This window comes from Ambystoma mexicanum, chromosome 7q, assembly GCF_040938575.1.
Source record: "Ambystoma mexicanum isolate Mex_15411 chromosome 7q, UKY_AmexF1_1, whole genome shotgun sequence".
Taxonomy (NCBI): domain Eukaryota; kingdom Metazoa; phylum Chordata; class Amphibia; order Caudata; family Ambystomatidae; genus Ambystoma; species Ambystoma mexicanum.
The window spans coordinates 552,584,931-552,608,920 of record NC_090941.1 but is presented as its reverse complement, the minus strand read 5'-3'; the positions used below and the strand labels follow the sequence as shown (position 1 = coordinate 552,608,920).

The window sequence follows — 23,990 nt, the reverse complement described above, 5'->3', positions numbered from 1 at the left end:
AGCACACACAACAAAAGTGGGCGGAACATGGGGCGTAACACGCAGAATGGGGAACGAGTGAAAATGTGGGCGTTTAGGGGTGGGGGAGTTAAGGAGGTAAATGCTCGCAACGCCCACACGCGCGCCTACAACACGTATTCATGGAATCGAACAGGGGAAACGCGTGCGCCAAAAAAGATGTGCTAATCCGGAAACACGTACGCCAGCAGGAAGCAGGCGTACGCGGCCCCGCGCAGCATAAAAGTGCACGCAAACAACAAACAAGCTCAGACGCTATGATGAATATACCGTTCCTCGCAGCAGTGGTCGTGGGACACCGCAGGAGGAGGAGGATAGCCAGGCCCCGCATTTTGTCACCCAGGACCAGCCTTTTTGGGGATGCCTGATGACCAGGTTAATGGGAGGTACAGGTTTCCACCACACATAATACTCGACCTGATGAGTGAGTGGGAGGATGACCTCACATCACCCACTCTGTGCTCCCAAGCACTGAGCCCCTTGGAAAAGGTGCTCAATGTACTGCACTTCTTGGCTACTGGTTCATTTCAGCAGACAAGTGCCATAGTGGGGGGGTGTCGCAGGCCACGCAGTCACGCTGCCTACACCAGGTGTTGGCCATCATGACTGCACGCTCCTCAGTCCGCAGGCACATATACATGCCCAGAACACCTGCAGAAAGGCAGGCTGCCGTCCATAACTTTTACGGGGTGGCACACTTCCCCAAAGTGCTAGGTGCCATTGATTGCACCCATGTGGCTCTACGTCCTCCCAGGGCAACTGAGCACATCTATAGAAACAGCAAGCACTGGCATTCCATCAACGTGCAGGTAGTATGTGATGCCAAGGGAATCATCACCTCAGTATATGCCAACTATCCAGGGTCCACCCATGATAGTTTCATTTTCAGAATGTCACCCCTAAACCGGGACCTAGAAGCTGGGCGGCATGGTGATACATGGCTGATTGGTGAGTATATATGCCTCTGCACATGCATGCATGTCAGATACTGAGTAATGTGACAAGCCCACTAATGATGCCCATCATCACCTCCCCAGAGGACAGTGCCTACCCTCTGAGCACCCACATAACGCCATTCGGAACCCCACCACACCACCCGAGGTAAGATACAACACAGCCCATATTGCAACCTGGTGCATAGTGGAGCGCACATTCGGAGTGCTCAAGTCACGCTTTCGCTCCCTTGATCGCTCTGGTGGGCAGCTGCTATACGCGCCCCCAGTAGTGTGCAGGATCATAGTGGCAGCATGTGTCCTGCACAACGTTGCAACCTGCAGGGGCCTGCGGGTGGACATGGTGGTGCCCCCACATCCCCAACCACTTGCACGGCCGCTGCGCATGGGAGGTGAAAGGGCACGTGGTGAGGCAGCCCGTACCCAGCTGGTGGCTAATTACTTCACCTAAAATCCTACCCCTGTGGAGTGCACACAGCCCTGGCACATACCAGCTGACAATCAATGATGACGACATAAGGGACAGTCAACTGTCACAACCATACCAGCCTGAGATTGGTCAACTGGAAGTGTTACATTGTGTGCATCCCTACCTACTTAAAGACAACCAATGCTGTGTCACAAAAAGACACACATTCATGCAGCATGAATGACTACCCCCTAGCAAAATACAACATGAAAATAGTGCCATGTGTCACCCAACCCCTCCCCCATCTCAGCTACCCAACACACCATGGCATGTCATGCAATGTGAAAGCAACTAAATGAATGCACAACACATGACACAAGTGTCACAAAGTGCACTGTCCCAAATGTAAACAGGCCACAGACAATATGTTCCCAGTAATCAATAAGAAACAGCACACATGAACAAATACTTACCAGCAACACAAAACAGCAACACAGGATGAAACAGTGGCAAAATATGACAATATAAAATCAAAGTAGTGCAAGTCTCACAACCTGAATAAGCCAGCACATCCACCCCTTCCAACTGCAGAGTGTTGCTGTCAGGCAAATGTCAGTGTACTGCATACAACATGAACTGCATCTGCAAAGGAGACGGCCTTGTGAAGACATGAAGAAGGTACATGTGAATAAGACAAAGACATGGATGCACAAGCACATAGCAATACACCATGCAGTGTTCAATCCAACAAAAATCCCCACTAGGGATGTGTACACAGTTTTGACTACATACTGCCCACACAGCTCATGGGAGCCCAGTGTCACTGTGTAAATTACTGTCACTTGGTCACACCGTTTGCAAGCCCATGGAAAGGGGAAGCAGGAGGGTGTGTGTGTGTGTGTCAGGAACCCAAGCATCTAACCCAAAAACAGGACAAGCCTGCATGTGCCCAGTTGGAATACACAGTGGATGCCCACGGGAGCCACACAATGCAACACACTGTTAAACAAAAAAAAAAATACTAAAATCAAAAATGGCCATGTGTGGACCAGGGGGTCGGGGGGGAGGCCACCCAGGAGGTTCGAGGACAGGGTGCACCCCAGCACCCACCTGCGTGGATGTTGAGAAAAAAAATACCTCCATGGGCTCATGGCCTGCACGGCTACGCTACTGTGGGAGAACTGCTGTCGCTCGCTTCACCCTCTGCTGCTACATCAGGAGGTGGCCGTGCTATGGGAGGCAGCCCATGCAAAGCCCTGGTATGGTCCTCCATGGCAGCAAGCATGCGGGTGTGGAAGGTTTCATTCTGGAGGATGATGGTACGGAGATCCCCATGCAGCACCTCACGGGTAGCCCGCATTTCTACCTGCATGGCCTCGCGTGATGCCCGGATCTCCGCACGGATTGCCTTGAGCTCTGCTGAGAGTGAACGTGTGAGCTGCTGTTCTGACCTAAAATTTCAGGAAGCCTCAAGTTCACCCAGATTCTCCCCAAGGAACTGGTGTTCTAACCTCAGGGCTTCCCTGTGGCCCTGTGACTCTACAGATATGGCTTCGCGCAGAGTCCCCAGTGCTGCCCGTCAGTCCCTGTTGGACGCCAACATGTCCTCCCTGTGTGATTGGCAAATGGAGTCTGTTGCCTGCTGTTGGAACTCCATCTGCCTTTCAGGGGGGAGAATGGAAGTGGCCACCCCATCCATTGCCTGAGCCATCATTTCACATGATGCTCCCTGTTGTGCTGCTATACTGTACATGGAGTTTTCCCATACAGTATTGCCTGTTGGCACAGGGCGACCGCGTCGGCGGGCATCACACCTGTTTGGGGCAAGGCAATCTGCACCTTGCTGTGCTGGCACTGCCTGAGGCTGCAGGACTGCATTCCCCCTCTGATCTGCTGGCCCAGGAACAGGAGCTAATGTTGTGGAGTGTGACCCTGCATCCGTAACCGCCAGAGGCGGAGTTACCAACACTGACATCCCCATAGAGGGGTCTACCCCCGGTGCAGGTGGGTTGGACAGAACAGCATCCCTGCCAGAAACACTCACCTGCGACGGCACATATGTCTTGCTGCCCGATTCAGCACCTGAATCATAGAGGTCTGGGGAGGTGCACCCAGAGACACCCATGGACAGTATGGTCTGCAGGAGGATTGGGTTTTCACCCACCACCACCCCACGTCCTCCACTGGTGCCCAGTTATGGCTGAGATTCCTCCTGGGTCTGCACCATCTCCTCCACCTCAACAGCATCAAGTGCGTCATCACCTGCAAAAACATGAGACAACAAATGGAAACAGGCATGAGCACCATAGCACACACATAGGCCTGACAAGCCAGAGATCCAGTACATGAATTACACATGTCCCACATGACTAGAACCCTGGCATGCATGCACTGTCAATGAGTTGGAAGGGGAGGCAAAAAGCAGACACTGAGGACTCCAAGATGGAAAAGCAACACATTTGCTGCATGCTGGATAGCACTGGCATCACAAATTAGCCTGTGAGTGGCATGTACAATACACATACATGACACATGCCAGCACACAGATGGCACGTAGCATAGCCATGGTACATTTGACAAGTACAGCCATATGTTAGTGAATGAGTACTGTCGCCCATCCATGTGGGATGGACATGAGATGAAAAATGCAAAATAGTGTGACAAAATACGCATGTGCCACACACTGCAACACATCCAGTGTTCAATTATACAGTGATGGCAGGCAGATGGATACATCAATGGTTGGTCACTTCAACATGACAGGAAACAACAGTCATGTTTCACATTCAAACAGGGCCCAAAAATTAATGTGAGCAGGCCCTTACTGAATCAGCCTGAATGGTCAAATCATTCCCATAACAAGGTAATAAATGTGGGCCATTGTGGGGTGTAATCTATGACAGAAGCATGTCACATATGTGGCACTAGGGCAGACAAATGTGTTGTAAAAATGGGAGTATTGAAACAATCAGGCTCAATGAACCCTGAACAATTTGAACAATGTTGTTGCAAGATGACAGTTCAAGGGCAACTGCAGTAATGTGGTGCTAATTGGCTGCTGTGGTCAGAAGTGATACTGTCATGCCCAAATCCAAGGCCGGTGAATGGTTTGGAGGAAGCACATGGGTGACCCATACCACTCATGAGTACACATCCTCACCTGGCACTCAATCAGAACACATCACCCAAGCAACATACACATGGATTACACACACATGCATGGGCACTCACCGGACAATGCTTCATAATCTGGTAGGTCTCCCACGCCTTGGATCTGTTCCTTGGATGGTGTCAGCTACATTTCCCACAACCAGTGAGGGAGAGGCATAGGTGGCCCCAATTGGTCCTCCACCCACTGGGCTCTAGGGGCACCCTGTAAATCCTGGCCACATCCCCTACCGCGCCTACCACGCCAACCTCTTTGAGTTCAGCTACCTTTGCCTCCCTTACTGCTTGGTAGCCTCCCAACCATGTCACTGATGTTGTTGTGCGTATGGGAGTTGCAGTAAACAATTGTCCTGGCCAATTGAGGTGAAAGGGGTAGGGTACTAGATGGAATTCGTACCCTAGTGCTCTAGCAAGGCTGTCTGTGACCCCTGGGGGGAAGATGACGGGTCACGCAACGCACAGGCACCTCAAAAACAAAAGTACATGTGCACGCAACCCCGGGTAGACCACGTGCGTGGAAAAATGAACCCGCACTACGCTGTGGCACCCAGAAATACAAAAATAAGCGTACGCGTGTTACACACAGCCTACAATGACCACTGAAGGGTTACGCGACACACGGGGGCAACCACAGTTGGAAATACGTGCGCAACTCACCGTCTGCCTTGAAAAAAGAACGTGAAAAAGACGCGCATGTACGCGTTGGCAGCACCCCCGCCAAAAGAAGAAAAGAACGCAGTCTGAGGAAACAGGGAGTACGAACTGGAAACGTTGTGAAGTAATCGCGTGTGAACCGACAAGAAGAACAAGAATAACCTGCTCGCTCTCCACAAAAAGCACGTACAAGAAAATAGTGTCATACTCGTACCTTTTAAACCAGCCCACACGTGCAAAGTCACTTACGCGCTAAGGCCCTTTCCTCCAATAGCATGGTGACGTGCAGTTTTCTCACGTGCTGATTCACTATGCACCCGTGTTGTGGGGGGGAACACCCACGCGCATAACGTCACTTGCGTGCTAAGGTCCTTTCCTCCAATTTCACGCTGACATGCACTTTTTTCACGTGCCAAATCACTCCGTATCAAGCTGGCCACACAACAACACACGGAAGACAATGCTTCTGCCCAGAAGGCCATATTCCTGCCCCCCCAGAGCCCTGAGCACGCTCCCACCTGCCATCTGCTGCTGCCTGCCTGCTGCCCACGTGCCCTGCTATTTGGTGCCTGCACGTCAGCCAGGGGTGCAGTTGCTGTGACCACCCCTGCTGGAACTGAAGACTCCGACTGGGATACCATCGCTCCACAGCCCAGCCCCAGGACCCAGTTGCCCACCCACACCTGCCTCTGGGGTTGCCATGTCGGACACTATATCATCTGGCACCACTGGCAACCCCCCAGGCAGAGAGGCAGAGGGCCACCAGCTTCAGTGCCAGGGAAGTTGGTGTCCTGGTGGAGCAAGTCCTGGGGCAGTATGATGCCTTCTTTGGAAGTTTGCGCGCCGACAATGAAGGACGGAAGAGGATCTGGATGGACATCGTGACTGCCATCAACGAGGAGGGGGTGGCAGTCCGCGAGATCAAACATGTCTGGTGGCGTGTGTGCATGTGTTGTGCACTTCCCGTGTTTCATGTGACGTCAGGCTCACCTTGGGCTGCTCGTGCTGTTGTTTGTGTATGGATGGTGCTGCCTGGTGCAATATTCCTGTTGATTTGCTCATGTGTGTGAGTTGAAATGACATGTGTGTTGGGGAGTGTGATGCCATGTCTGTAGTTTTACACTGCCACTCATGTGCAACTGTCATGTGTGTATCAGTCCATTGTACAGTGCCCAGATGCCTGTGTTCTATCTCTCCCTGTCTGCAGCGTCAACTGATGAAGAGGGCGGAGAGGGTGCTGTGGAGCAAAGCGGCAGGGATCGCACCACCAGCCGGAGACGCAAAGGCCCGGCTCCCCTCCCACGTTGTCATCTCGTCGGGGAGTGAGGAGTCTGGTGCCGCGTCCCAGGCCGCAGCTGCCGAGGGTATGTCCAAGAGGCGGAGGTCGGAGGTGGACTCCTCGGCAGCAGAAGGGGCAGCCGAGACCCCACAGGGTCCGACGGAGGAAGATAGCATGGAGTCATCCATGTTGGTGGGGGGTTTGGTGGAGTAGGAGGCTGTGGAAGGGACACACACGGGGTCTGGAGGTGGGGATTTCAGTGGTGCTAGTGGTGCAGTGCAGGGGCAGGGACAGGAGGCAGCACAGGCCGCCGCGGAGGTGCCTGTGTGTAATCCTGTCCCCGATCCTGTGTCTGCATCATCCTGCACCAGCAGGGATGCCTACGTCCAGACCCGTTTTCAGGGAGGGGATGAGCTCACAACAACTGACCTTCCTCTGCCTGCGGACGTGGCAATCCGGGACCGGGTTGAGCCTGTCCTGTCTGGGATGGCGTTGCGGCAACGGGGCATGCGAGGTGACCTGCAGTGTTTTCGTGAAGACACTGCACGTCATCTCGGATGCCTCGTTGACCGCGTTGACCTACTGGGATGGGTCACCAGGGCTGGATTCCTCCGTATGCTGGACCTTATTCCGACCCCCCTCCTCACCTGAACCCCTATGCGCCAGTCGTCTTCCATGCCATCTTCCCACCCATGTATCACCTGGGTACCCTGTGGAGCTGCCTCTGACCCAGCGGCCAGGCTGGTGGAGGACACATCCCTGCCACAGTCGGGAGTTGGACGTCCAGCAGGGGTGGCCACCACGACAACTGCACCCCAGCCGCAGGAGGACGTGCAGGCAGCAAGAGCCAGGGCACAGGCACAGCAGCAGCAACAAGGTGGGAGCGATGATGGCTCAGGGCCATCAACATTCGAGGGGCAGGCATCGGCCAGAGGGCAGGAGCACCCAGGATTGGAAACGTCTTCCGTGTGGCAGCGGTTGGGCCAGGCCATAGGTGCGGAGCAGTGGCGGGCGGAAGAGGCACAGCTCACAATGGTCAGGGCGGAGAACTCTGTGCGGAGGGCACTGAGGCGGGCCAAGTGCCTCGAGGCTATTCGCAGGGAGTTGGAGTCCAACATGGCATTGTCCCTGCGAACCCTCAGGGCCATGGAAGAGGACCGCCTTCAGGACCCTAAGCAGGAGTTCGATGATCGTTAGCGCACAGCACGGCTGGAAAGGAGACAGACAAGGTCTTAGCAGTTCGTGAAAGAGGTTTTGAGAGGTTTGACATATATGTTGGGACCCTCCCCTATGGTACCGTGGTTAATTGACACTTTTGGAGTGACACGGTCAAGAACTGTGTTTGAAGTATATTCTGATTTGTAATTTTTGAGTGTCATTGATGGTGAATTGTTGAAAAAGTGATATAACAACCATATAGGCATTAAGAGAGCTAAAGGGTACAGATGGTCCCCCTGATGAAGTTCTTGAGCACTATATTGAACTGAATTGTTGGACGAAACATGTTAAACAACATTGTAAATTCAGTTGTGACTAAACCCTTGAGTAGCATTTAGAAGGGTATTAATATACAGAGTAGAAAACACAAGGTATCCAGTATTTAAAAGGGAACCTGTGGGCTACCGTCCATTGTGCTTTTTTAGGAAAGGTATTGTTCTTGTAGGCACTATACACCATTCAGTTCTGTATAGGCAGGAGGTTACAAGGTTGAAATACAACACTGGGTTTTGTATGGCATTGTATGGTTTTGTAATTGCATTTTAGATTTGTATAAGGTTTTAGGAATTTTTTTACAATTTTACATGTTTTAGATAATGCGTGATGTATATGTAATAAAATTATGAATCACTGTTTTTTGGTTTAGTTTTGTCAAAGTTTTTTGATACTTAGTACCTATTTGTTCAAAGTACTAAGATATAGTGACCTGGGTAGGACTAAGAAAGGTAACAAGTAGACGTGATTGATCCTTTGTCAAAGGACTGTCCAGCATTTTTTGTGTAAAGAGTCAGGTCAACACGTCGAAAAATGGCTTAATGTCTCTTTTTGGTTGATATATGGAGGACACATCCCTGCCACAGTCGGGAGTTAGACGTCCAGCAGGGGTGGCCACCACGACAACTGCACCCCAGCAGCAGGAGGACGTGCAGGCAGCAAGAGCCAGGGCACAGGCACAGCAGCAGCAACAAGGTGGGAGCGATGATGGCTCAGGGCCATCAACATTCGAGGGGCAGGCATCGGCCAGAGGGCAGGAGCACCCAGGATTGGAAATGTCTTCCGTGTGGCAGCGGTTGGGCCAGGCCATAGGTGCGGAGCGGCGGCGGGCGGAAGAGGCACAGCTCACAATGGTCAGGGCGGAGAACTCTGTGCGGAGGGCACTGAGGCGGGCCAAGTGCCTCGAGGCTATTCGCAGGGAGTTGGAGTCCAACATGGCATCGTCCCTGCGAACCCTCAGGGCCATGGAAGAGGACCGCCTTCAGGACACTGAGCAGGAGTTCGATGATGCCCTGGCCCGGGACATCAGAAAGTGAGCCGTCGGACTAGCCCGCCCCATTGTAAATAGTTTTTAGTGTTAGGTTTCATTTTAGTTTTGCTTTATTTTGGGGTGATTGGAATATGCCCCACACTTTTGTATATAGTTATTTCTTAGGTAGTTTCTTTGATAGGTTTGAGTTCTTTTGTTGGGCTCATGGACCCTTTGAAAATTGCTTGTACATAGTTGGACATTGGATTAATGTGTACATTTTCTTTGGATTTCACCATGGAGCAATGGAATTTGATTTTTACGTTTCCTTTGGATTTGTGTTGGTGGACAGAGAGTTTGGACCATTTTTCTTTAGGATTTCTTTGGATTGGATCTACATTTCCTTTTTCATATTTTTGGACATGCATTTCATTTCATGTAAGTATTATTTTTTTGGCTTTCGTTTCATTACATTGATTTTGTTAATAATACATTTTGATATTTTAATTCCATGTGTGGGATTCGCTCATTGGGTTCATGCATGTCAATATGCGGGTTTACATGATCTATGGCAAACAGTGTGTGTGTGACGGATATGTGTTGATGTACATGGTTGACTTTTGATTTGTGTCCTGACACAGGCATGTCGGTGTGGGGTGGATTGGTGAAATCATTGCATGTCAAGACTGAGGTGGCGTGCTGTGGTATTTTGGTGCACACGAGGCCCATGATTGTGCAGCTTCCTGTCTTGTTGCAGGGGGGCATGAGTCGGGGCCTGACCCTCACTGCTGGGTGGATGGGGGTGCTGGGGGACATGTGTCGGGGCCTGCTGGCAGGTGCCCCTCACTGTTGGGTGGATGGGGATGCTGGGGGACATGAGTCTGGGCCTGACCCTCACTGCTGGGTGGATGGGGGTGCTGGGGGACATGAGTCTGGGCCTGACCCTCACTGCTGGGTGGATGGGGGTGCTGGGGGACATGAGTCAGGGCCTGACCCTCACTGCTGGGTGGATGGGGGTGCTGGGGGACATGAGTCAGGGCCTGACCCTCACTGCTGGGTGGATGGGGGTGCTGGGGGACATGAGGCAGGGCCTGACCCTCACTGCTGGGTGGATGGGGGTGCTGGGGGACATGAGTCAGGGCCTGACCCTCACTGCTGGGTGGATGGGGGTGCTGGGGGACATGAGTCAGGGCCTGACCCTCACTGCTGGGTGGATGGGGGTGCTGGGGGACATGTGTCGGGGGCCTGCTGGCAGGTGCCCCTCACTGCTGGGTGGATGGGGGTGCTGAGGGACATGAGTCCGGGCCTGACCCTCACTGCTGGGTGGATGGGGGTGCTGGGGGACGTGAGTCGGGGCCTGCTGGCAGGTGCCCTTCACTTCTGGGTGGATGGGGGTGCTGGGGGACATGAGTCGGGGCCTGCTGGCAGGTGCCCCTCACTTCTGGGTGGATGGGGGTGCTGGGGGACATGAGTCAGGGCCTGACCCTCACTACTGGGTGGATGGGGGTGCTGGGGGACATGAGTCAGTGCTCACTTGTGCGTGGTGACATGTGGGCTGGCTGTGGGGCTTCGCCAGGGTGGATGGGCTGCCTGTGGGGCATGGTCAGGGTTACAGTGTGTACCCCTGTGTTGGGGTCTGCCTGCAGGCCCTGGGGAGGGGGCACACCTGGGAGGACACACACTGCCAATTCGTTGGGGCACACTCATAATACACGTACTACCCGCTCGCACAAGGCCAATCGCGTGTAAAATTTCCCGCACATCCCAGAAATACATGTACCCCGCTCGCACAAGGCCAATCGCGTGTGGAAGTTCCCGTGTACTCCAGAAATACACGTACCCCGCTCGCACAGGGGCAATCGCGCGTGAAACTTCTCGCGCACCCCAAAATACACATACCCCGCTTGCACAAGGCCAATCGCGTGTGTAACTTCCCGCGCACCCCCGAAATACACATACCCCGCTCGCACAGGGCCAATCGCCTGTGTAACTTCCCGCGCGTCCCTGAAATACACGTGCCCAGCTCGAACAAGGCCAATCCTGTGTGAAACTTCCTGCGCACCCCATAAATACACGTACCCCGCTCGCACTAGGCCAATCGCGTGTGGAAGTTCCCGCGCACCCCACAAATACACGTACCCCGCTTGCACAAGGCCAATCGCGTGTGGAAGTTCCCGCGCACCCCCAAAATACACATACCCCACTCGCACAAGGCCAATCGCGTGTGAAACTTCCTGCGCACCCCAGAAATACACGTACCCCGCTTGCACAAGGCCAATAGCGTGTGGAACTTCCCGCGCACCCCTGAAATACACGTACCCCGCTCACACAGGGCCAATCGCGTGTGAAACTTCTCGCGCACCCCCGAAATACACATACCCCGCTCGCACAAGGCCAATCGCGTGTGGAAGTTCCCGCGCACCCCCAAAATACACGTACCCCGCTCGCACAGGGCCAATCACATGTGAAACTTCCCGCGCAGCGGGGTACGTGTATTCAGAGGGGTGCAAGGGGAGTTTTACAGACGTTTTTGTGGTTGGGGGGCTGTATGCTGGTCCACTGGCCTGTGCGCCATGTACTGGATTTGTGCGCTGTTCATGGCGCACTGGGAGGGGTTGTGGGCATAACTGCTGCAGGGTCGCTGTGCTACTGTGCGCCACGGCTGGTTATGGATGTTGAAATCCATTAATACGCTGTGCGCGGAAATGGATTTTGGCGCACGCGGCTGGCGCAGACTGCCGCACGCGCACACTGTGCGCCAGCCGCATGCGCCACTTGTGCGCTGAATTCTATGAATTACCCCCATAGTGTAAATATGCTTTCTGCTTTGCAAGCTCAACCTTTTTATGTTGCTAAATGTCATTTTATGTCGCTAAATGTCCTTTTTTCGTTTGTATCTCCCATAGTGCGATGGTCAATACATTCCACTCCCAAGTCTTCAGGGAATAGCTGTATTAAACATTCCAAGCTATGCTGGTGGGACCAATTTTTGGGGAGGAACCAAAGAAGACGATGTAAGTCCAGTAGCCCATTCTCATATAAATAGAACATGCGTATCATTTGCTCTCCTCTAATTGTAAACCTGGATTTTATTATGTAAACCTAGAACGGCTTCACTGTAACTCGTGCTTGATGGATTTCAGCTGAATTGCATTGTATTGTACGATGGTATTGTTTTTCATGTAAAAGAAAACGCACCGTTTCTTGAAATGTTAAAGTATATTACGTGCGATTCTTAAATTGTCGTGTTCATTTATGACACATATTTAGCTAGAACATTTAACAACTTCCCTTCGTTGTCTTGAACCATTACTGTTGTATAATTCTCACAATAAATGAAAGGAGGCGGTGTGGTTACAAGTCATGTCCTTTTATTCTTCTGTGCCACTCAAGTAAATCTGCAACATATATGAAATGAGTCAATGATGGGCAACAGGCCCTGGAGCTGCGACACAACTTGTGTAAATACCGAGAGTCTCTCTTGCGGCTTGGAGGCCTCTTCATGGGAGGAGCGCCGGGAGCGCGTCCTGCTTCGTGGCTTACTCCCGCTCGAATCCTCGCTGAACGCACGGGGCCCGCACTTCCGGCCGCACACGAGATCTCGCGAGACCGGGAGGTCTTGCGATATCTCTACACACCTCCCTCTGATAATGCAAAGGCAGTTCATTGCAATACATAGTCATTGTATCTCACCGGTCTTCTGTGTTCCCTTCGCGGACGATCGCCTCTCTCACTGCACACGTCCTGCTGGTCATTTTCTCGCTCGAGAGTGGGGGCATCCACTTGATGCTAATTTCTTTCAACTTCTCTTCTGTCTGTCTCTGGCTCTCGTTCTTCCCCCCTCTCATTGTCCATTACTCCTTCAGCTTCAGACCTTTCATAAGTCTTTTCTCTCTCTTGCCTCTTTTCAAACATGGCTACTCTTTCCATGTTCCATGTGCGCCCATCTTCGGTGCGGACATGGTTGGCTCCTCGGTGAATCGCCTTCACCGGTCTGCTGAACCGTGAGCCCGTGATCTTATCCTTGGTCGGTAACCGTATTTTGATCCAATCTCCTTCTTTTACTTCTGACTCTTGTTTAGTTCTTCTGTGTCTCAACCTTTTAATGCGTGCCTTGCTGTTCTCTATTCTCCACACCACTTCCGACATGTCTACTTCTTCGTCTTCTCTTACTTTGGCCAACCATGGCGGTACTAGCGTGGATGCTGCTCTCCTCCCTCTCAGCATGCAAAACAGAGAAATTTGGGTGATCCCTTTGGGGGTCAGTCTGTCAGCTGCGATGGCCTCTCTTGTTGTTTTGAGGGGATCCATTCCTGACGCGGTTGCTAATTGGATGGCTCCCTTAATGAACCTATTGGCCCTCTCAACGAGCCCATTTGCTTGGGGATGGTAGAGTGCTGCTTTCTTCTGGTGTATGTTGTGCTTCCTTAGAAACAGTTCCATGTCTCTGGATATAAGTTGTACTCCGTTGTCTGTTACTAACTCATTGGGGAGCCCTTCCCTATGAAAAATGGCCGTGAGGACCTCTATTACGATTGCGGTTGTGATGTTGGGAACAAACTCGGCCTCGATCCATTTCGATAAATAGTCCACTAGCACTATACCGTACCGATGCTCGGGCGCCATCGCCTCCAATGGTCCTATGAAGTCTAGACCCACTTTTGACCACACCGCTTCCGGGGTTTCTGTGGGAATCATGGGCGCCTGTCTGATTTTCAGGCGCTTGTCACTGTTGAGACACTCATGGCATCTCTCAATCATGGTGCGGATCTCCAGGTCCATGGACGGCCACCAGTAGGCTTCTCTCACTCTGCAACGTGTCATGGTGTTCCCCAGATGGCCCGCATGGGCCCTGCACAGAATGATTTTTCTCATGCCTGCGGGCGGGATTATCTGGTCGGTTTTCATAATTATGCCGTCGGCTTCTGAGATCTCATCTGCCACTTTCCAATAAGGTCTCATACCTTCTGGCACTGCCCTTTCGTCTGGCCATCCGTTTTTGATCCATTCTCTGATTCTCACCATGGTAGGATCCTTTCCGTCTTCTTCCATCCAGTGTTTTTCGCCGAGTTCCAGGTAGTCGGGTGCCTTGAGATCTGTAATGGATGCTACAATTCTGCATTCTTCTTGTAAGAAAGTGGTGGCATTGTCCTTGCTCTCTGGCAATCTTGACATGCAGTCTGCCTGCAAATTCTTCCATCCGGAGATGTGTTGCACCTCGAAAGTGTATTCCTGCAGTTTTGCTGCTATGCGTGCTAATTTGGGTGTTGACACTTTGCCACCTGGGCTGAGCATGTGGATGAGGGGCTTATGGTCGGTAACCAACTTGAACTTCGTGCCCCACACATATGTCCTGAAATGTTCCACAGCCCATGCACATGCTAGCATCTCCTTCTCTATGGTGGAGTAGTTTTGTTTTGCTGACGATGGGGCTTTCGAGGCAAACGCTACCACATGTTCCGTGTCGCCCTTCTTCTGAGTGAGGACCGCCCCTAGTCCATATGCACTGGCGTCTGTAGTGATGACTGTACTCAACTCTGGGTTGAACGGTTGCAAGCATGGCGCTTCAACTATGTGTCGTTTTATGCTTTCCACCGCTTTCTTCTGATCTTCCTGCCACGTGTACTCTGACCCTTTTTTGAGGAGCTCTCGGAGCGGTGCTGAGATTTCCGAGAATTTGGGGATGAATTTTGCATAGTACTCTGCCAACCCGAGGAATGACCTCACTTCGTCTTTGTTGGTGGGTTCTGGAGCTTTAATTATGGCCTGCAGTAAATTTTGCTTGGGACTTATACCTTTCTCTGATATTTTGTACCCCAAATACTCAACTTCTTTTGCTTTGAACACACATTTTTCGTACCTTAATCTCAGACCCGCTTCTTGCAGTTTGGTGAGGACTGTTCTCAATGTGACGTTGTGCGTCTGTTCGTCCTTCGCGTAGATAAGGATATCATCCTGGAAATAGGCAACGTTCCTGACGTTCCGCAGTAGAGCATCCATCATGCGTTGAAACGCCGAGGCTGCAGATGATAAACCAAATGGCATTTTGGTGAACTGGTACGTGCCAAACGGGGTGATGAAAGCGGTGAGTGGCTTGGACTCCTTGTGCAGTTTAATTTGATGGTAGGCGTTCCTCATGTCCAGTTTCGAGAATACTTTGGCTTCCTTCATCATGAGGATTAACTCATTTATGCTCGGCAGTGGGTAGCTGTCCGCAATAACTTCCAGGTTTAGGCTGCGGAGGTCAATGCATACTCTTAGCTCTTGTGAGTTCTGTTTCTTTATGAGTACTACTGTGCTCAGCCACTCAGAAGCTTCAATTTCTACGATGATGCCATCTTTCTTCATTCTGTCCAGTTGGCTTCTGAGTGTGTCTCTTGTAGTTGCCGGTACTGGCCTTACTCTATGCTTGACCGGGACTGCGTTGGTTTTGAGTAATATTTTGTGGACGAAGCCCTTGATGTGACCAGGTTCTTCCGAAAATAGTTTGGGGTAATCACTTTTCACTACTGGTGTGCTCCTCCAACTGACTGACAGTACCTGATGCTCTGTGCTGGGGTCCAGCTTGATCTTCAGTTTCGCCTGGTCGTCCCACCCTAATACCGCTGGGCCTTCTTGACTAAAGTAAACTTTAGTGGTGGTCTCTCTTCCTTTGAACTCTACTTTCCGTTTGATGTAGCCCAACAAGTCTACAGACGCACCACCAAAAACTGTAGGCTTGTGCCGTGTGCTGAGTACTTGGACGGTCTCCGTACCCATCATCTCTTTGTATGTGCGTAGGGGTATTATGGTGAGATCAGAACCCAAATCAGCCATGACCCTTGTTTCCAGTCCATTGATTTTGATTGGACAGTGGGGCTTTTCCCTTCTGGCCCGTGAGCTGTTCACCATGATGACTGTCGGTCTCCCTTCATCTTCCGAGGACGAATCCCTCTCCGCGTTGTGTTCAGCGTTGACACTCGTGATCTTCTTGTTGCGCCACTGACACACGATTGAGAAGTGACCAATCTTTTTGCATACTGACCACTCCTTGTCTCTTGCTGGGCACTCTCTATCGAAGGCTAGGTGCTTCGTGCTGGTACACCTGTGGCATTTCAGCGGTTCTTTCTTCCCCCATTTTCCTTCTCTCGCATCGAGGACCAGCCTCTTTCTTTGGGCAGAATGCCACTGATTGTACTTCGGTAGGGCCGTGGCCGCTTGCGAATTCTTTCCTTCTGCCTACCGTCTCCTCAACTGCTCTCGCTATTTCAATAGCTTTTTCCAGCTGCAATTCCTTCTCTAAAATGAACTTATCTTGTACTTTTCTGCTGTTGGTGTGGACCACCAGCATGTCGCAGATGACACTCTCAGCGTTGTTACCAAAACTGCAGAGCGCCGCCAGTTTGCACAGTTTGGTGACATAATCAACAGGTTCGGACGCCTCCTGTTTGCGGCTGTAGAACCGAATCCTGTGCAGGACGGTATTCTCCTTGCTGGCGAACCTTTTAACAATCCTCCGTACTGCCTCCTTGAATACATCATCATTATCACCAGCTACCGGCTCCGGGGTGAGACTCTCAAACACCCTCTGTCCTTCGACGCCCAGGGCATTTAGTAGCATCGCCCTGCGTCTCGCCGCCGAGTAGCCCGCACCGCCCATGGCCTCTACATACGTTGTGAATAAGGGTTGTCATTGTGGCCACGGAATGGCAGGCCTACCTGGAGTTTGCAGGAAGGGCGGTGGTGGTGTCGCTCCTTGCATGGCTCCACGCGGGTTTTATTGATGATCCTTGTCGCCAGTTATGTTGTATAATTCTCACAATAAATGAAAGGAGGGCAGTGTGGTTGCAAGTCGTGTGCTTTTATTCTTCTATGCCACTAAAGTAAATCTGCAACATATGATATGAGTCAATGATGGGCAACAGGCCCTGGAGCTGCGACACAACTCGTGTAAATACCGAGAGTCTCTCTTGCGGCTTGGAGGCCTCTTCATGGGAGGAGCGCCGGGAGCGCGTCCTGCTCCATGGCTTACTCCCGCTCGAATCCTCGCTGAGCACGCGGGGCCCGCACTTCCGGCCGCGCACCCGGTCTCGCGATATCTCTACAATTACCTTGCTTAGATTCATGGACGATATCCTCAGTCCAAGTTTAACCGTGATCACAGTCGAACATTTAAATCTTTAGAGTTGAACGGTGGGCCTTTTTGAAAGACTTTGCCCTAGATAACTTAACCACACAATGCACGCAGGGGGAAGGAGGCAGACCCCAGTGTCACACAACACGCCACATACCATGACCCAACCCGTTATGTGTAATCTGGATTATTAGGAATGTATTAATTTTCAGAATGTTTTTACCTTGTCGTGTTTCATTCAGTTAGTGTGTATTTTTTAGATTATTGACGGTACTAAATTAGTTTATCCTCGCAGTTAAGTGAAGAATGATTCATGATTGTGAATGTTTCAATTGGTTTTATTTTGTGAAGTGAAATTGTTTTTTGTATAAACCAAACACTAATAAATAACTAAAAATTATTGCACATTAAAACTATACCCCCTATAACGAATTATTGCACCCTCCAAGTCTGTGCATTTGCTCCTTTAAAGCCTGTAAATATGAATCCTTCCATGCTGTACATGTGTGCAGACCTAGCTTCCATCCCCCTTGCACAGCACAGCCCATCTTCAGGACATTCAAAAATAATCCGTGGCAGCGCTTGCGCCACATTCAACGTTGTTATTGAATACTTGACTTGGCTGCCGGGTACTCTAGAAGGGGGAATCCGGGGGAAACGCGAAGCGTTTACCCCCGGGGATTATTTTGCCGCTGTACATGGCCAGCGAGTGGCCGTGGGGGGCAGAGCGCCTCCTTGGGGTATTTAAGGTTCCAGGGAAGGTTCGGGAGGCAGGCGACGGTTGGACTTGGAGATTGTCCCGCACTCCCACAGGGGAAGGGGAGGACCAGGTACTTGTGTTCTGCAGGGTTTTATTATCCATGTCAAGTTTTTACGGGGGTTTGTGGTGTCTGTTAAGGAGCTATTGTCTGGTAGTTTTGTTTGACAGGTCTGGGCACTAGTGAAGTTGTAATGTAACATTTCTGTTGCTGATGTGGCAGGTCAGACTGGCTGCAGGTCATAGGAAGGGGGAGATTGGTGTAGAGGGAAGTCTGAAGTGGTTCTGGTTGCCGAGGGCATGGCCCCTTTAGATGTGGGGGGAGGGAAGCACAATGGGGGAATGGCACGGGAAAGGATGGGGTGGTGCTGTTTGCAGAAGCGGGCCACCCCGGGAGAACAGGTATTGAGCCTGGAGGGGCATGGTCCCGGGGAGAAAGCGGGACGCCTGGAAAAGGGGTAAGGAGACGGTAGGGTCCAAGGGATAGTTAGGGAGGAAGTGGCTTTATTTAATTGTAAGGGGAAAATTAAAATGTTTAATTATTTAATTGGTTGTTTAAAATAGTTCTTTAGTCTGTAAGGTCATGGAGCCAGGTAAGCGTTTAATTGTAAGCTTTGGCCTGTCATATTAAAGCAACCTTTTCCACTTTTAAAATGAGTCTGGGTTTTTGTGCAGTAAGCCAAAAAGTAAATACAAGTTTTAGGAAAGTTGATGTGCAAGCCATTCTGTAAAGTTCTGGTAGTTTTGCGACGGGAATTGGGCGGCAACAAGACAGACCTTCTGCTCCGGCCAAAACTGTCTTGCCGGAGCAGCGTTCCGTGTAGACACGAGGCCCAAAAGGATGGGCAGACGTCTTCGCCAAGTGCCACCTACCCCAAATAAGCAATACATCATGATGCCTTGAAATGTACTTTGGATCACTCAGCATTGTCACAGGCAGTGATCCAAGGACCATTGGGTAGATCGGGCTTTAGCTCCCTCCTGCCACTCCCTCCCTCCCCCCTGAAAATGTTGGGCTATGTTCACCTGACCTGGCTGACTTACATAGCTGTGGCAGGACAGAACAGGACACAGCCAATAAACGATTGCTCCGGCCACACAGTTAACGAAGGCCCGGCAATTACAAATGAAAAACGTGTCATTGTTAGTATCTATATATTTAAGCAACTGAAATAGTGTTTGTGTGGGGAGCGGGGTCAATTCCTGCATGTCAGTGGCCTGATTTGAAAGGTAGGTGGGACAGGAGACAGTGTGGTTTCAGACTTGCAGCAGAGAGTTCATTGATTTTTGTAACATTGAAGGTGGACTTGAATAGTTTCATTAGAATGTGTAAAGAAGTTAGATGCCCCCACACAAGTACTTTTTCCCCTCCTCCCACAATCTTTGAAAGTAAGTGCATCTCCCAACATTTGAAAATTTGGCCCCACACTCCCATTAAACCCTCCCTCCCACCAACATTTTAATCTAGGTGCACACCTGGTCACAGGCGGTGCTATCTCTATACTGTAATAAAGCTCAAACTGGTTCTGTTTTTGCGTAAACTGCTGCTTGTAAATACATCCGTTGCTCACTGATGGAATTGCCTACATCCTGAGGGAGAAACTTATGTATGTATTTATTGTGAAAAGGTTTTGATCAAAAACCAATTCTCCATAGAAAAAACAAATCTTTCTCCCTCGGTATATAGGCAATTCTATCAGTGAGCAACTGATTTATTTTCAGGCACCAGACCTTCATTGTTAAGATGTCCCAGGCCCAGTGTTTAATAACGTTTTTAAGAGATCATTTAAACTTTGAGCTTTCCTGCTGGCTGCTTGTCCGGTGATAATTTGAGCCTATTAGCACCCTTTCCTATGCCACAGTAGGAAGCCACATCCAGTGAGCTTTAGCCTTTACAAATGCCAGGACACCTCTTTGTGATGTATGTTTGGCCAGCTTCCAAATACTAAGGTACTTGGTTTTTCATTTATATTTATGAGTTTGTTTACAACCTGACTGATTCTGACAGGCTGAGTTGCTTATTCTTTTTTCCCAATTTTATGGGCGCTTCCTTTATGTATGGCCTAAGTACTGTCGGATGATGGCTATATGACTTAAATGGAACTCTATTTGACTGTGTGTATGATGTGGTTAATGCCCTTCACGTTTCAGGTTTTGTAGTATGCCAATGGCAAGATGGCTGTTGCAACTCTAGTTTGCCGATTTACGCTCCGTTCGTTCATTTCCTCCTCTTACCCTTCTTTCTTTTCATCCTTTTCATATCGCCGGATACCACAGTTTTGGCGTTTATTAGTGCTGTAAATCGTGTGTGTTGATATTACCTAAATCAGTGGTACTTTTACATTGGAAGAATGAAAAGATGAGCCACCCTTCTGGAATCAAACGTGTGACCTTCAGTGTGAATGCACAACTATCAGTAGGCATGTGGTGTTAATGACCCTTAAGGCCATGTTGCCAGAGGTGAAGTCTTTTTTTTTTTTAGAAATAGCTTCCTATTTTTTGTCATCCCTGTCTGAAGTCAGGGATGTGTAGACACTAGTTTTGTCCCTGATGTAGGTGCTTGCCCTACAAGGCTGTCAGTGCTGGGGTGTTAAGAAAGGAAAAATAGGTCTGTGGATGCCAGTCAATATTTCTTTACCAAGTCCTTATAAACTGCTGGCGCTGAGCAGGGTTTTTTCATTAGCTCCACAAATGGGTGCATGAATGCTGCATGGAAAGGAAGGACTGGCTTTTTTTTAGGAACTTGTCCAATATGTCTCTAAGGTTATATTCAGTGGTATAGTTTGCCAAGGGACTCGACCCTAAAACATCTTACACCTTCCCATAACCTTCCTTTTTGAGGCTGTGGATGCACATACAATCCTGGTTGGACGAAATCGACCTCTGTGGAGGTATCAAGTTCACTGTCATCTTTCAGCATCGTGGCTAACTTCTATCCTTTCTTCCTCCAGCACAAATTCATCTGGAGTGTTTGAGGACCTGAATAGCTCTAATCGGAAAGTTATTGGGTCTCCTTCCCCATCAAAAGTACTCGGAAAAGATCAATAAAGTATTTCCTCGACTGAGGGATGTATCTCGACAGCGAGGTGAGTTCAGTGATTAACACTGATGGACCTCTCGAGGGAGGTGCCAAAAAGACTTCAAAAAGCATAGAAGGGGAGCCGTGGTTGTTGACGAGATTTGAAGATTTTTCAAGGTAGACTTCATGAGGTACGTTAGATGAATATTCTTCAGATACCCTTTCAGCTTTGTCAGGTGCAGTGGATTCCGTTTTTTCCCTTTCGGCTCAGAGGGTGGGGTGGGGTTGGTGGGGTTCACTTTGTTTTTTTGTTGTTAACACTGCCATCATTTTACAACAGAGTTCCTCCCACTTGATTTAGATGGGAAACTTGCCTATCTGTCAGGTGAGGAATCCGTCAATAAGTGCCTGTGCCTTCTCTACTTCCTTTTTAAGAAAGTTGAGAAGAGGAATGTGGGAGTCGCTCCTCAAGTGGGGATCGTGTTCTGTTTCTTAGCTCTCTTTTTAGGTCTTTAGGAATTGGCCGATTTGACCGGAAATAGTTAACCGTATGGACTAGTTGACCGAATTTATGCTATACAAAATGATCGTACAGCCAGAAAGTCGGTCAACTAGGCCATACGGTTCCATTATAGCGAACAAGGGGAACAGGGGTTGCTGGGGTGTCCCCCGCTTCCCTTGCTTGCTATAATGGGACTGGAGGTTGCAGTGGTGTTCACCGCTTCCTGGACATTGGAAACGGGGGAACTTAAAAAAAAAAAACAGAGAAAGGGACCCTGCGGCATCAGTTCTGACACGCGTGGCAGGGACGGAATGGATGCCGCACTGTCAGAATGAAGGCAGACACTGAAAGGTAAGTGGGAGTGCGTGGGTAAATATTTGGAGGTTGGAGGGGAGCATGGATTAGTTGATTTTGGCTGCAGCAAAATTGGGTTCGTGGCAAAATTGACTACAGTCCATTCTGCCGCAAACAATTATGCCACGGTCAAATCATACCAATCCTGTCTTTACGGGGACCTCTCTTGTCACGTCTGAGATTCTCCTTTCAGACTTTTGTTTTGAAAGGATGATGCTGGGCAACTTGGAGACTTTGAGCACCCGAGAGCTTACTTCGATCTCTCCTGTAATGCCTTTGCTGTCCTTGATTGGCTCAAAGCACAATCAGCTATTTTGTGATCAGTACCGAGACACCAGAGACATACTGTATGGCAATCTGTTATTGACATTTTGGTGGTGCAGTCCTCACATCTTTTAAAGCCGGATGCTTCGGCATCGACAAGTCAGACATTTTCTGAGGTGTCAAGAGTAGTTCCTGAGCAGCATGCAGAAAAAAGCTCCCAAGGTAATGGGGTGCAATGTGAGATACTTCTGTCGACACAGACAGCACATCCAGCCTCAATGATGCAGAGGGACCTTAACGCCAATGCGGCACAGCATCACCTGCTTTCCAAAGGTTTCTGAGATCTGCTAAAGCAGGAGAAATATTTCTAAGGTGAGGAATCCGTGGCAAGACACAATCTATTAGAACTGAAAAAATCCATTTGATGCCAAGTAACCAGTAGTGCACAGGAGCATTTTACAACACATTTTTAGGATCCCTGTGCCCACTATTCAAGTATTCTGCCTATGTAAAAAATTTAAATAAAATGTTTTCTGGCCCATACATTCCCATGCTGACTACACCAACGGGTGCAAGTATTCTCACATAAGGATGCTTTATTGGTTTATGCTGCAGCTGAGGGAGCACTCAGTTTTTCACAGGGCTGCAATGTTGGATGGCCTAGTATATAATGGGTGGGCAGGTTGGGCGCCGGTCGTCCCCTATGGATGAGCCTCTCCTGCCTCTATTACTAGTCTGTTAACTTATCGCAGCAAAAATGCTAGGATTACAGGGGGCAGTTCTACGGTCAATGCTTGGACTACCCAATGGGGTTCCTGTTGAGGCATTATACCTCGAGCTTGAGATACCTACACTATCGTCCTTATGGAAAATTGCTTGCTTCAAGTTTTATTTTAGGATAATATCATTCAGAAATAAAACAAATTCTGTGTTAGCACTTTGTGCAAAGCACATTTTACATAGGTCAGCAAATCCGGCTCATTTAGACTTGGAAAATACAGTAGATCGACATCTGCAGGTAATACATTTAGAAAAGTATTTAATGGCTGAACCAGGCATTTTTATTAAACAAGAAACACTAATTTGTGACCGGATACATTATATATCTAAACTGGCTAATCTAAAGAAACATACAGAGTATTCCAGCCAGGCTCACTGCTGAGATCAACCTCGTAGTTATTTCTGAAGCTGAATAGCCAACCATTAACACGCTTTATTCTGTACATGCGGTTAAACATTCTGCCGGACTGCAGCATGGCAGAAAGTGCCTTTTTAATAGCGAAAATGTCGTCTATGTAAGAAACACATGGAAACTGTTAGACATGTTTTAAATTGCTGTCCTAACCTTGTTTTAGAATATCAGCGAGGCTATATTTTTATTTTATTTTATTGTGCATTTGTAAGGCACTTACAGATCAAGTACATTGTGTTTCAAAGCGCCCACAGGGCAACAGGGAGGGCTCGTGGGAATGAAACACATATAACAATAAAGGATAGGGACATTGTGCGATCGGATCAGTTCTGGGCAACTATTTATGCTGCAAATTCATTGGTTATATCAGGTGCAGCATATTATATCTGAAAAAACGTATTTTGTAAAAATGAATTTGAATTTGGATCATTTAAATAGTGGAGGTACAGAGTAAGATTGGATTTTGATAATGACATTTTTTAATATGATGTATAAATGGACATGAAATGTATATTTTATATTGAGATGTAATGTGATGACATGTTTTATCATTGTAAAAGGCTAGTGATTAGCCAAATGCACTTAAAAAAAAATAAAAGAAATCGTGCTGGCTGGTCCCCATACATTCCCATGCTGACTACACCAATGAGTGTAAGTATTCTGACATATGGATGCTTTATTGGTTTATGCAGCAGTGGAGCGCACATTCAGTTTTTCACTGGGCTGCTATGTTTGATGGGCTTGTTTATAATGGGTGGGCAAGTTGTCCCCGCTCTCCCCCTATGGATGAGCCACCCCTGCCTCTATTACTAGTGTGTTAACTTACCTCAGTTAAAATGCTAGGATT

General features: G+C 49.4%; 1 protein-coding gene across 3 annotated transcripts in view; it reads left to right on the top strand.

Moving 5' to 3' along the window:
- Positions 1-23,990, top strand: part of DGKH (diacylglycerol kinase eta) — a 1,951,678-nt gene that overhangs the window by 1,528,924 nt on the left and 398,764 nt on the right. For all 3 annotated transcript variants that reach the window (XM_069640477.1, XM_069640476.1, XM_069640478.1), the window contains one exon: positions 11,849-11,956. In XM_069640477.1, coding sequence (XP_069496578.1) covers positions 11,849-11,956 — 108 coding nt within the window. The remainder of the gene's footprint in view (positions 1-11,848; positions 11,957-23,990) is intronic.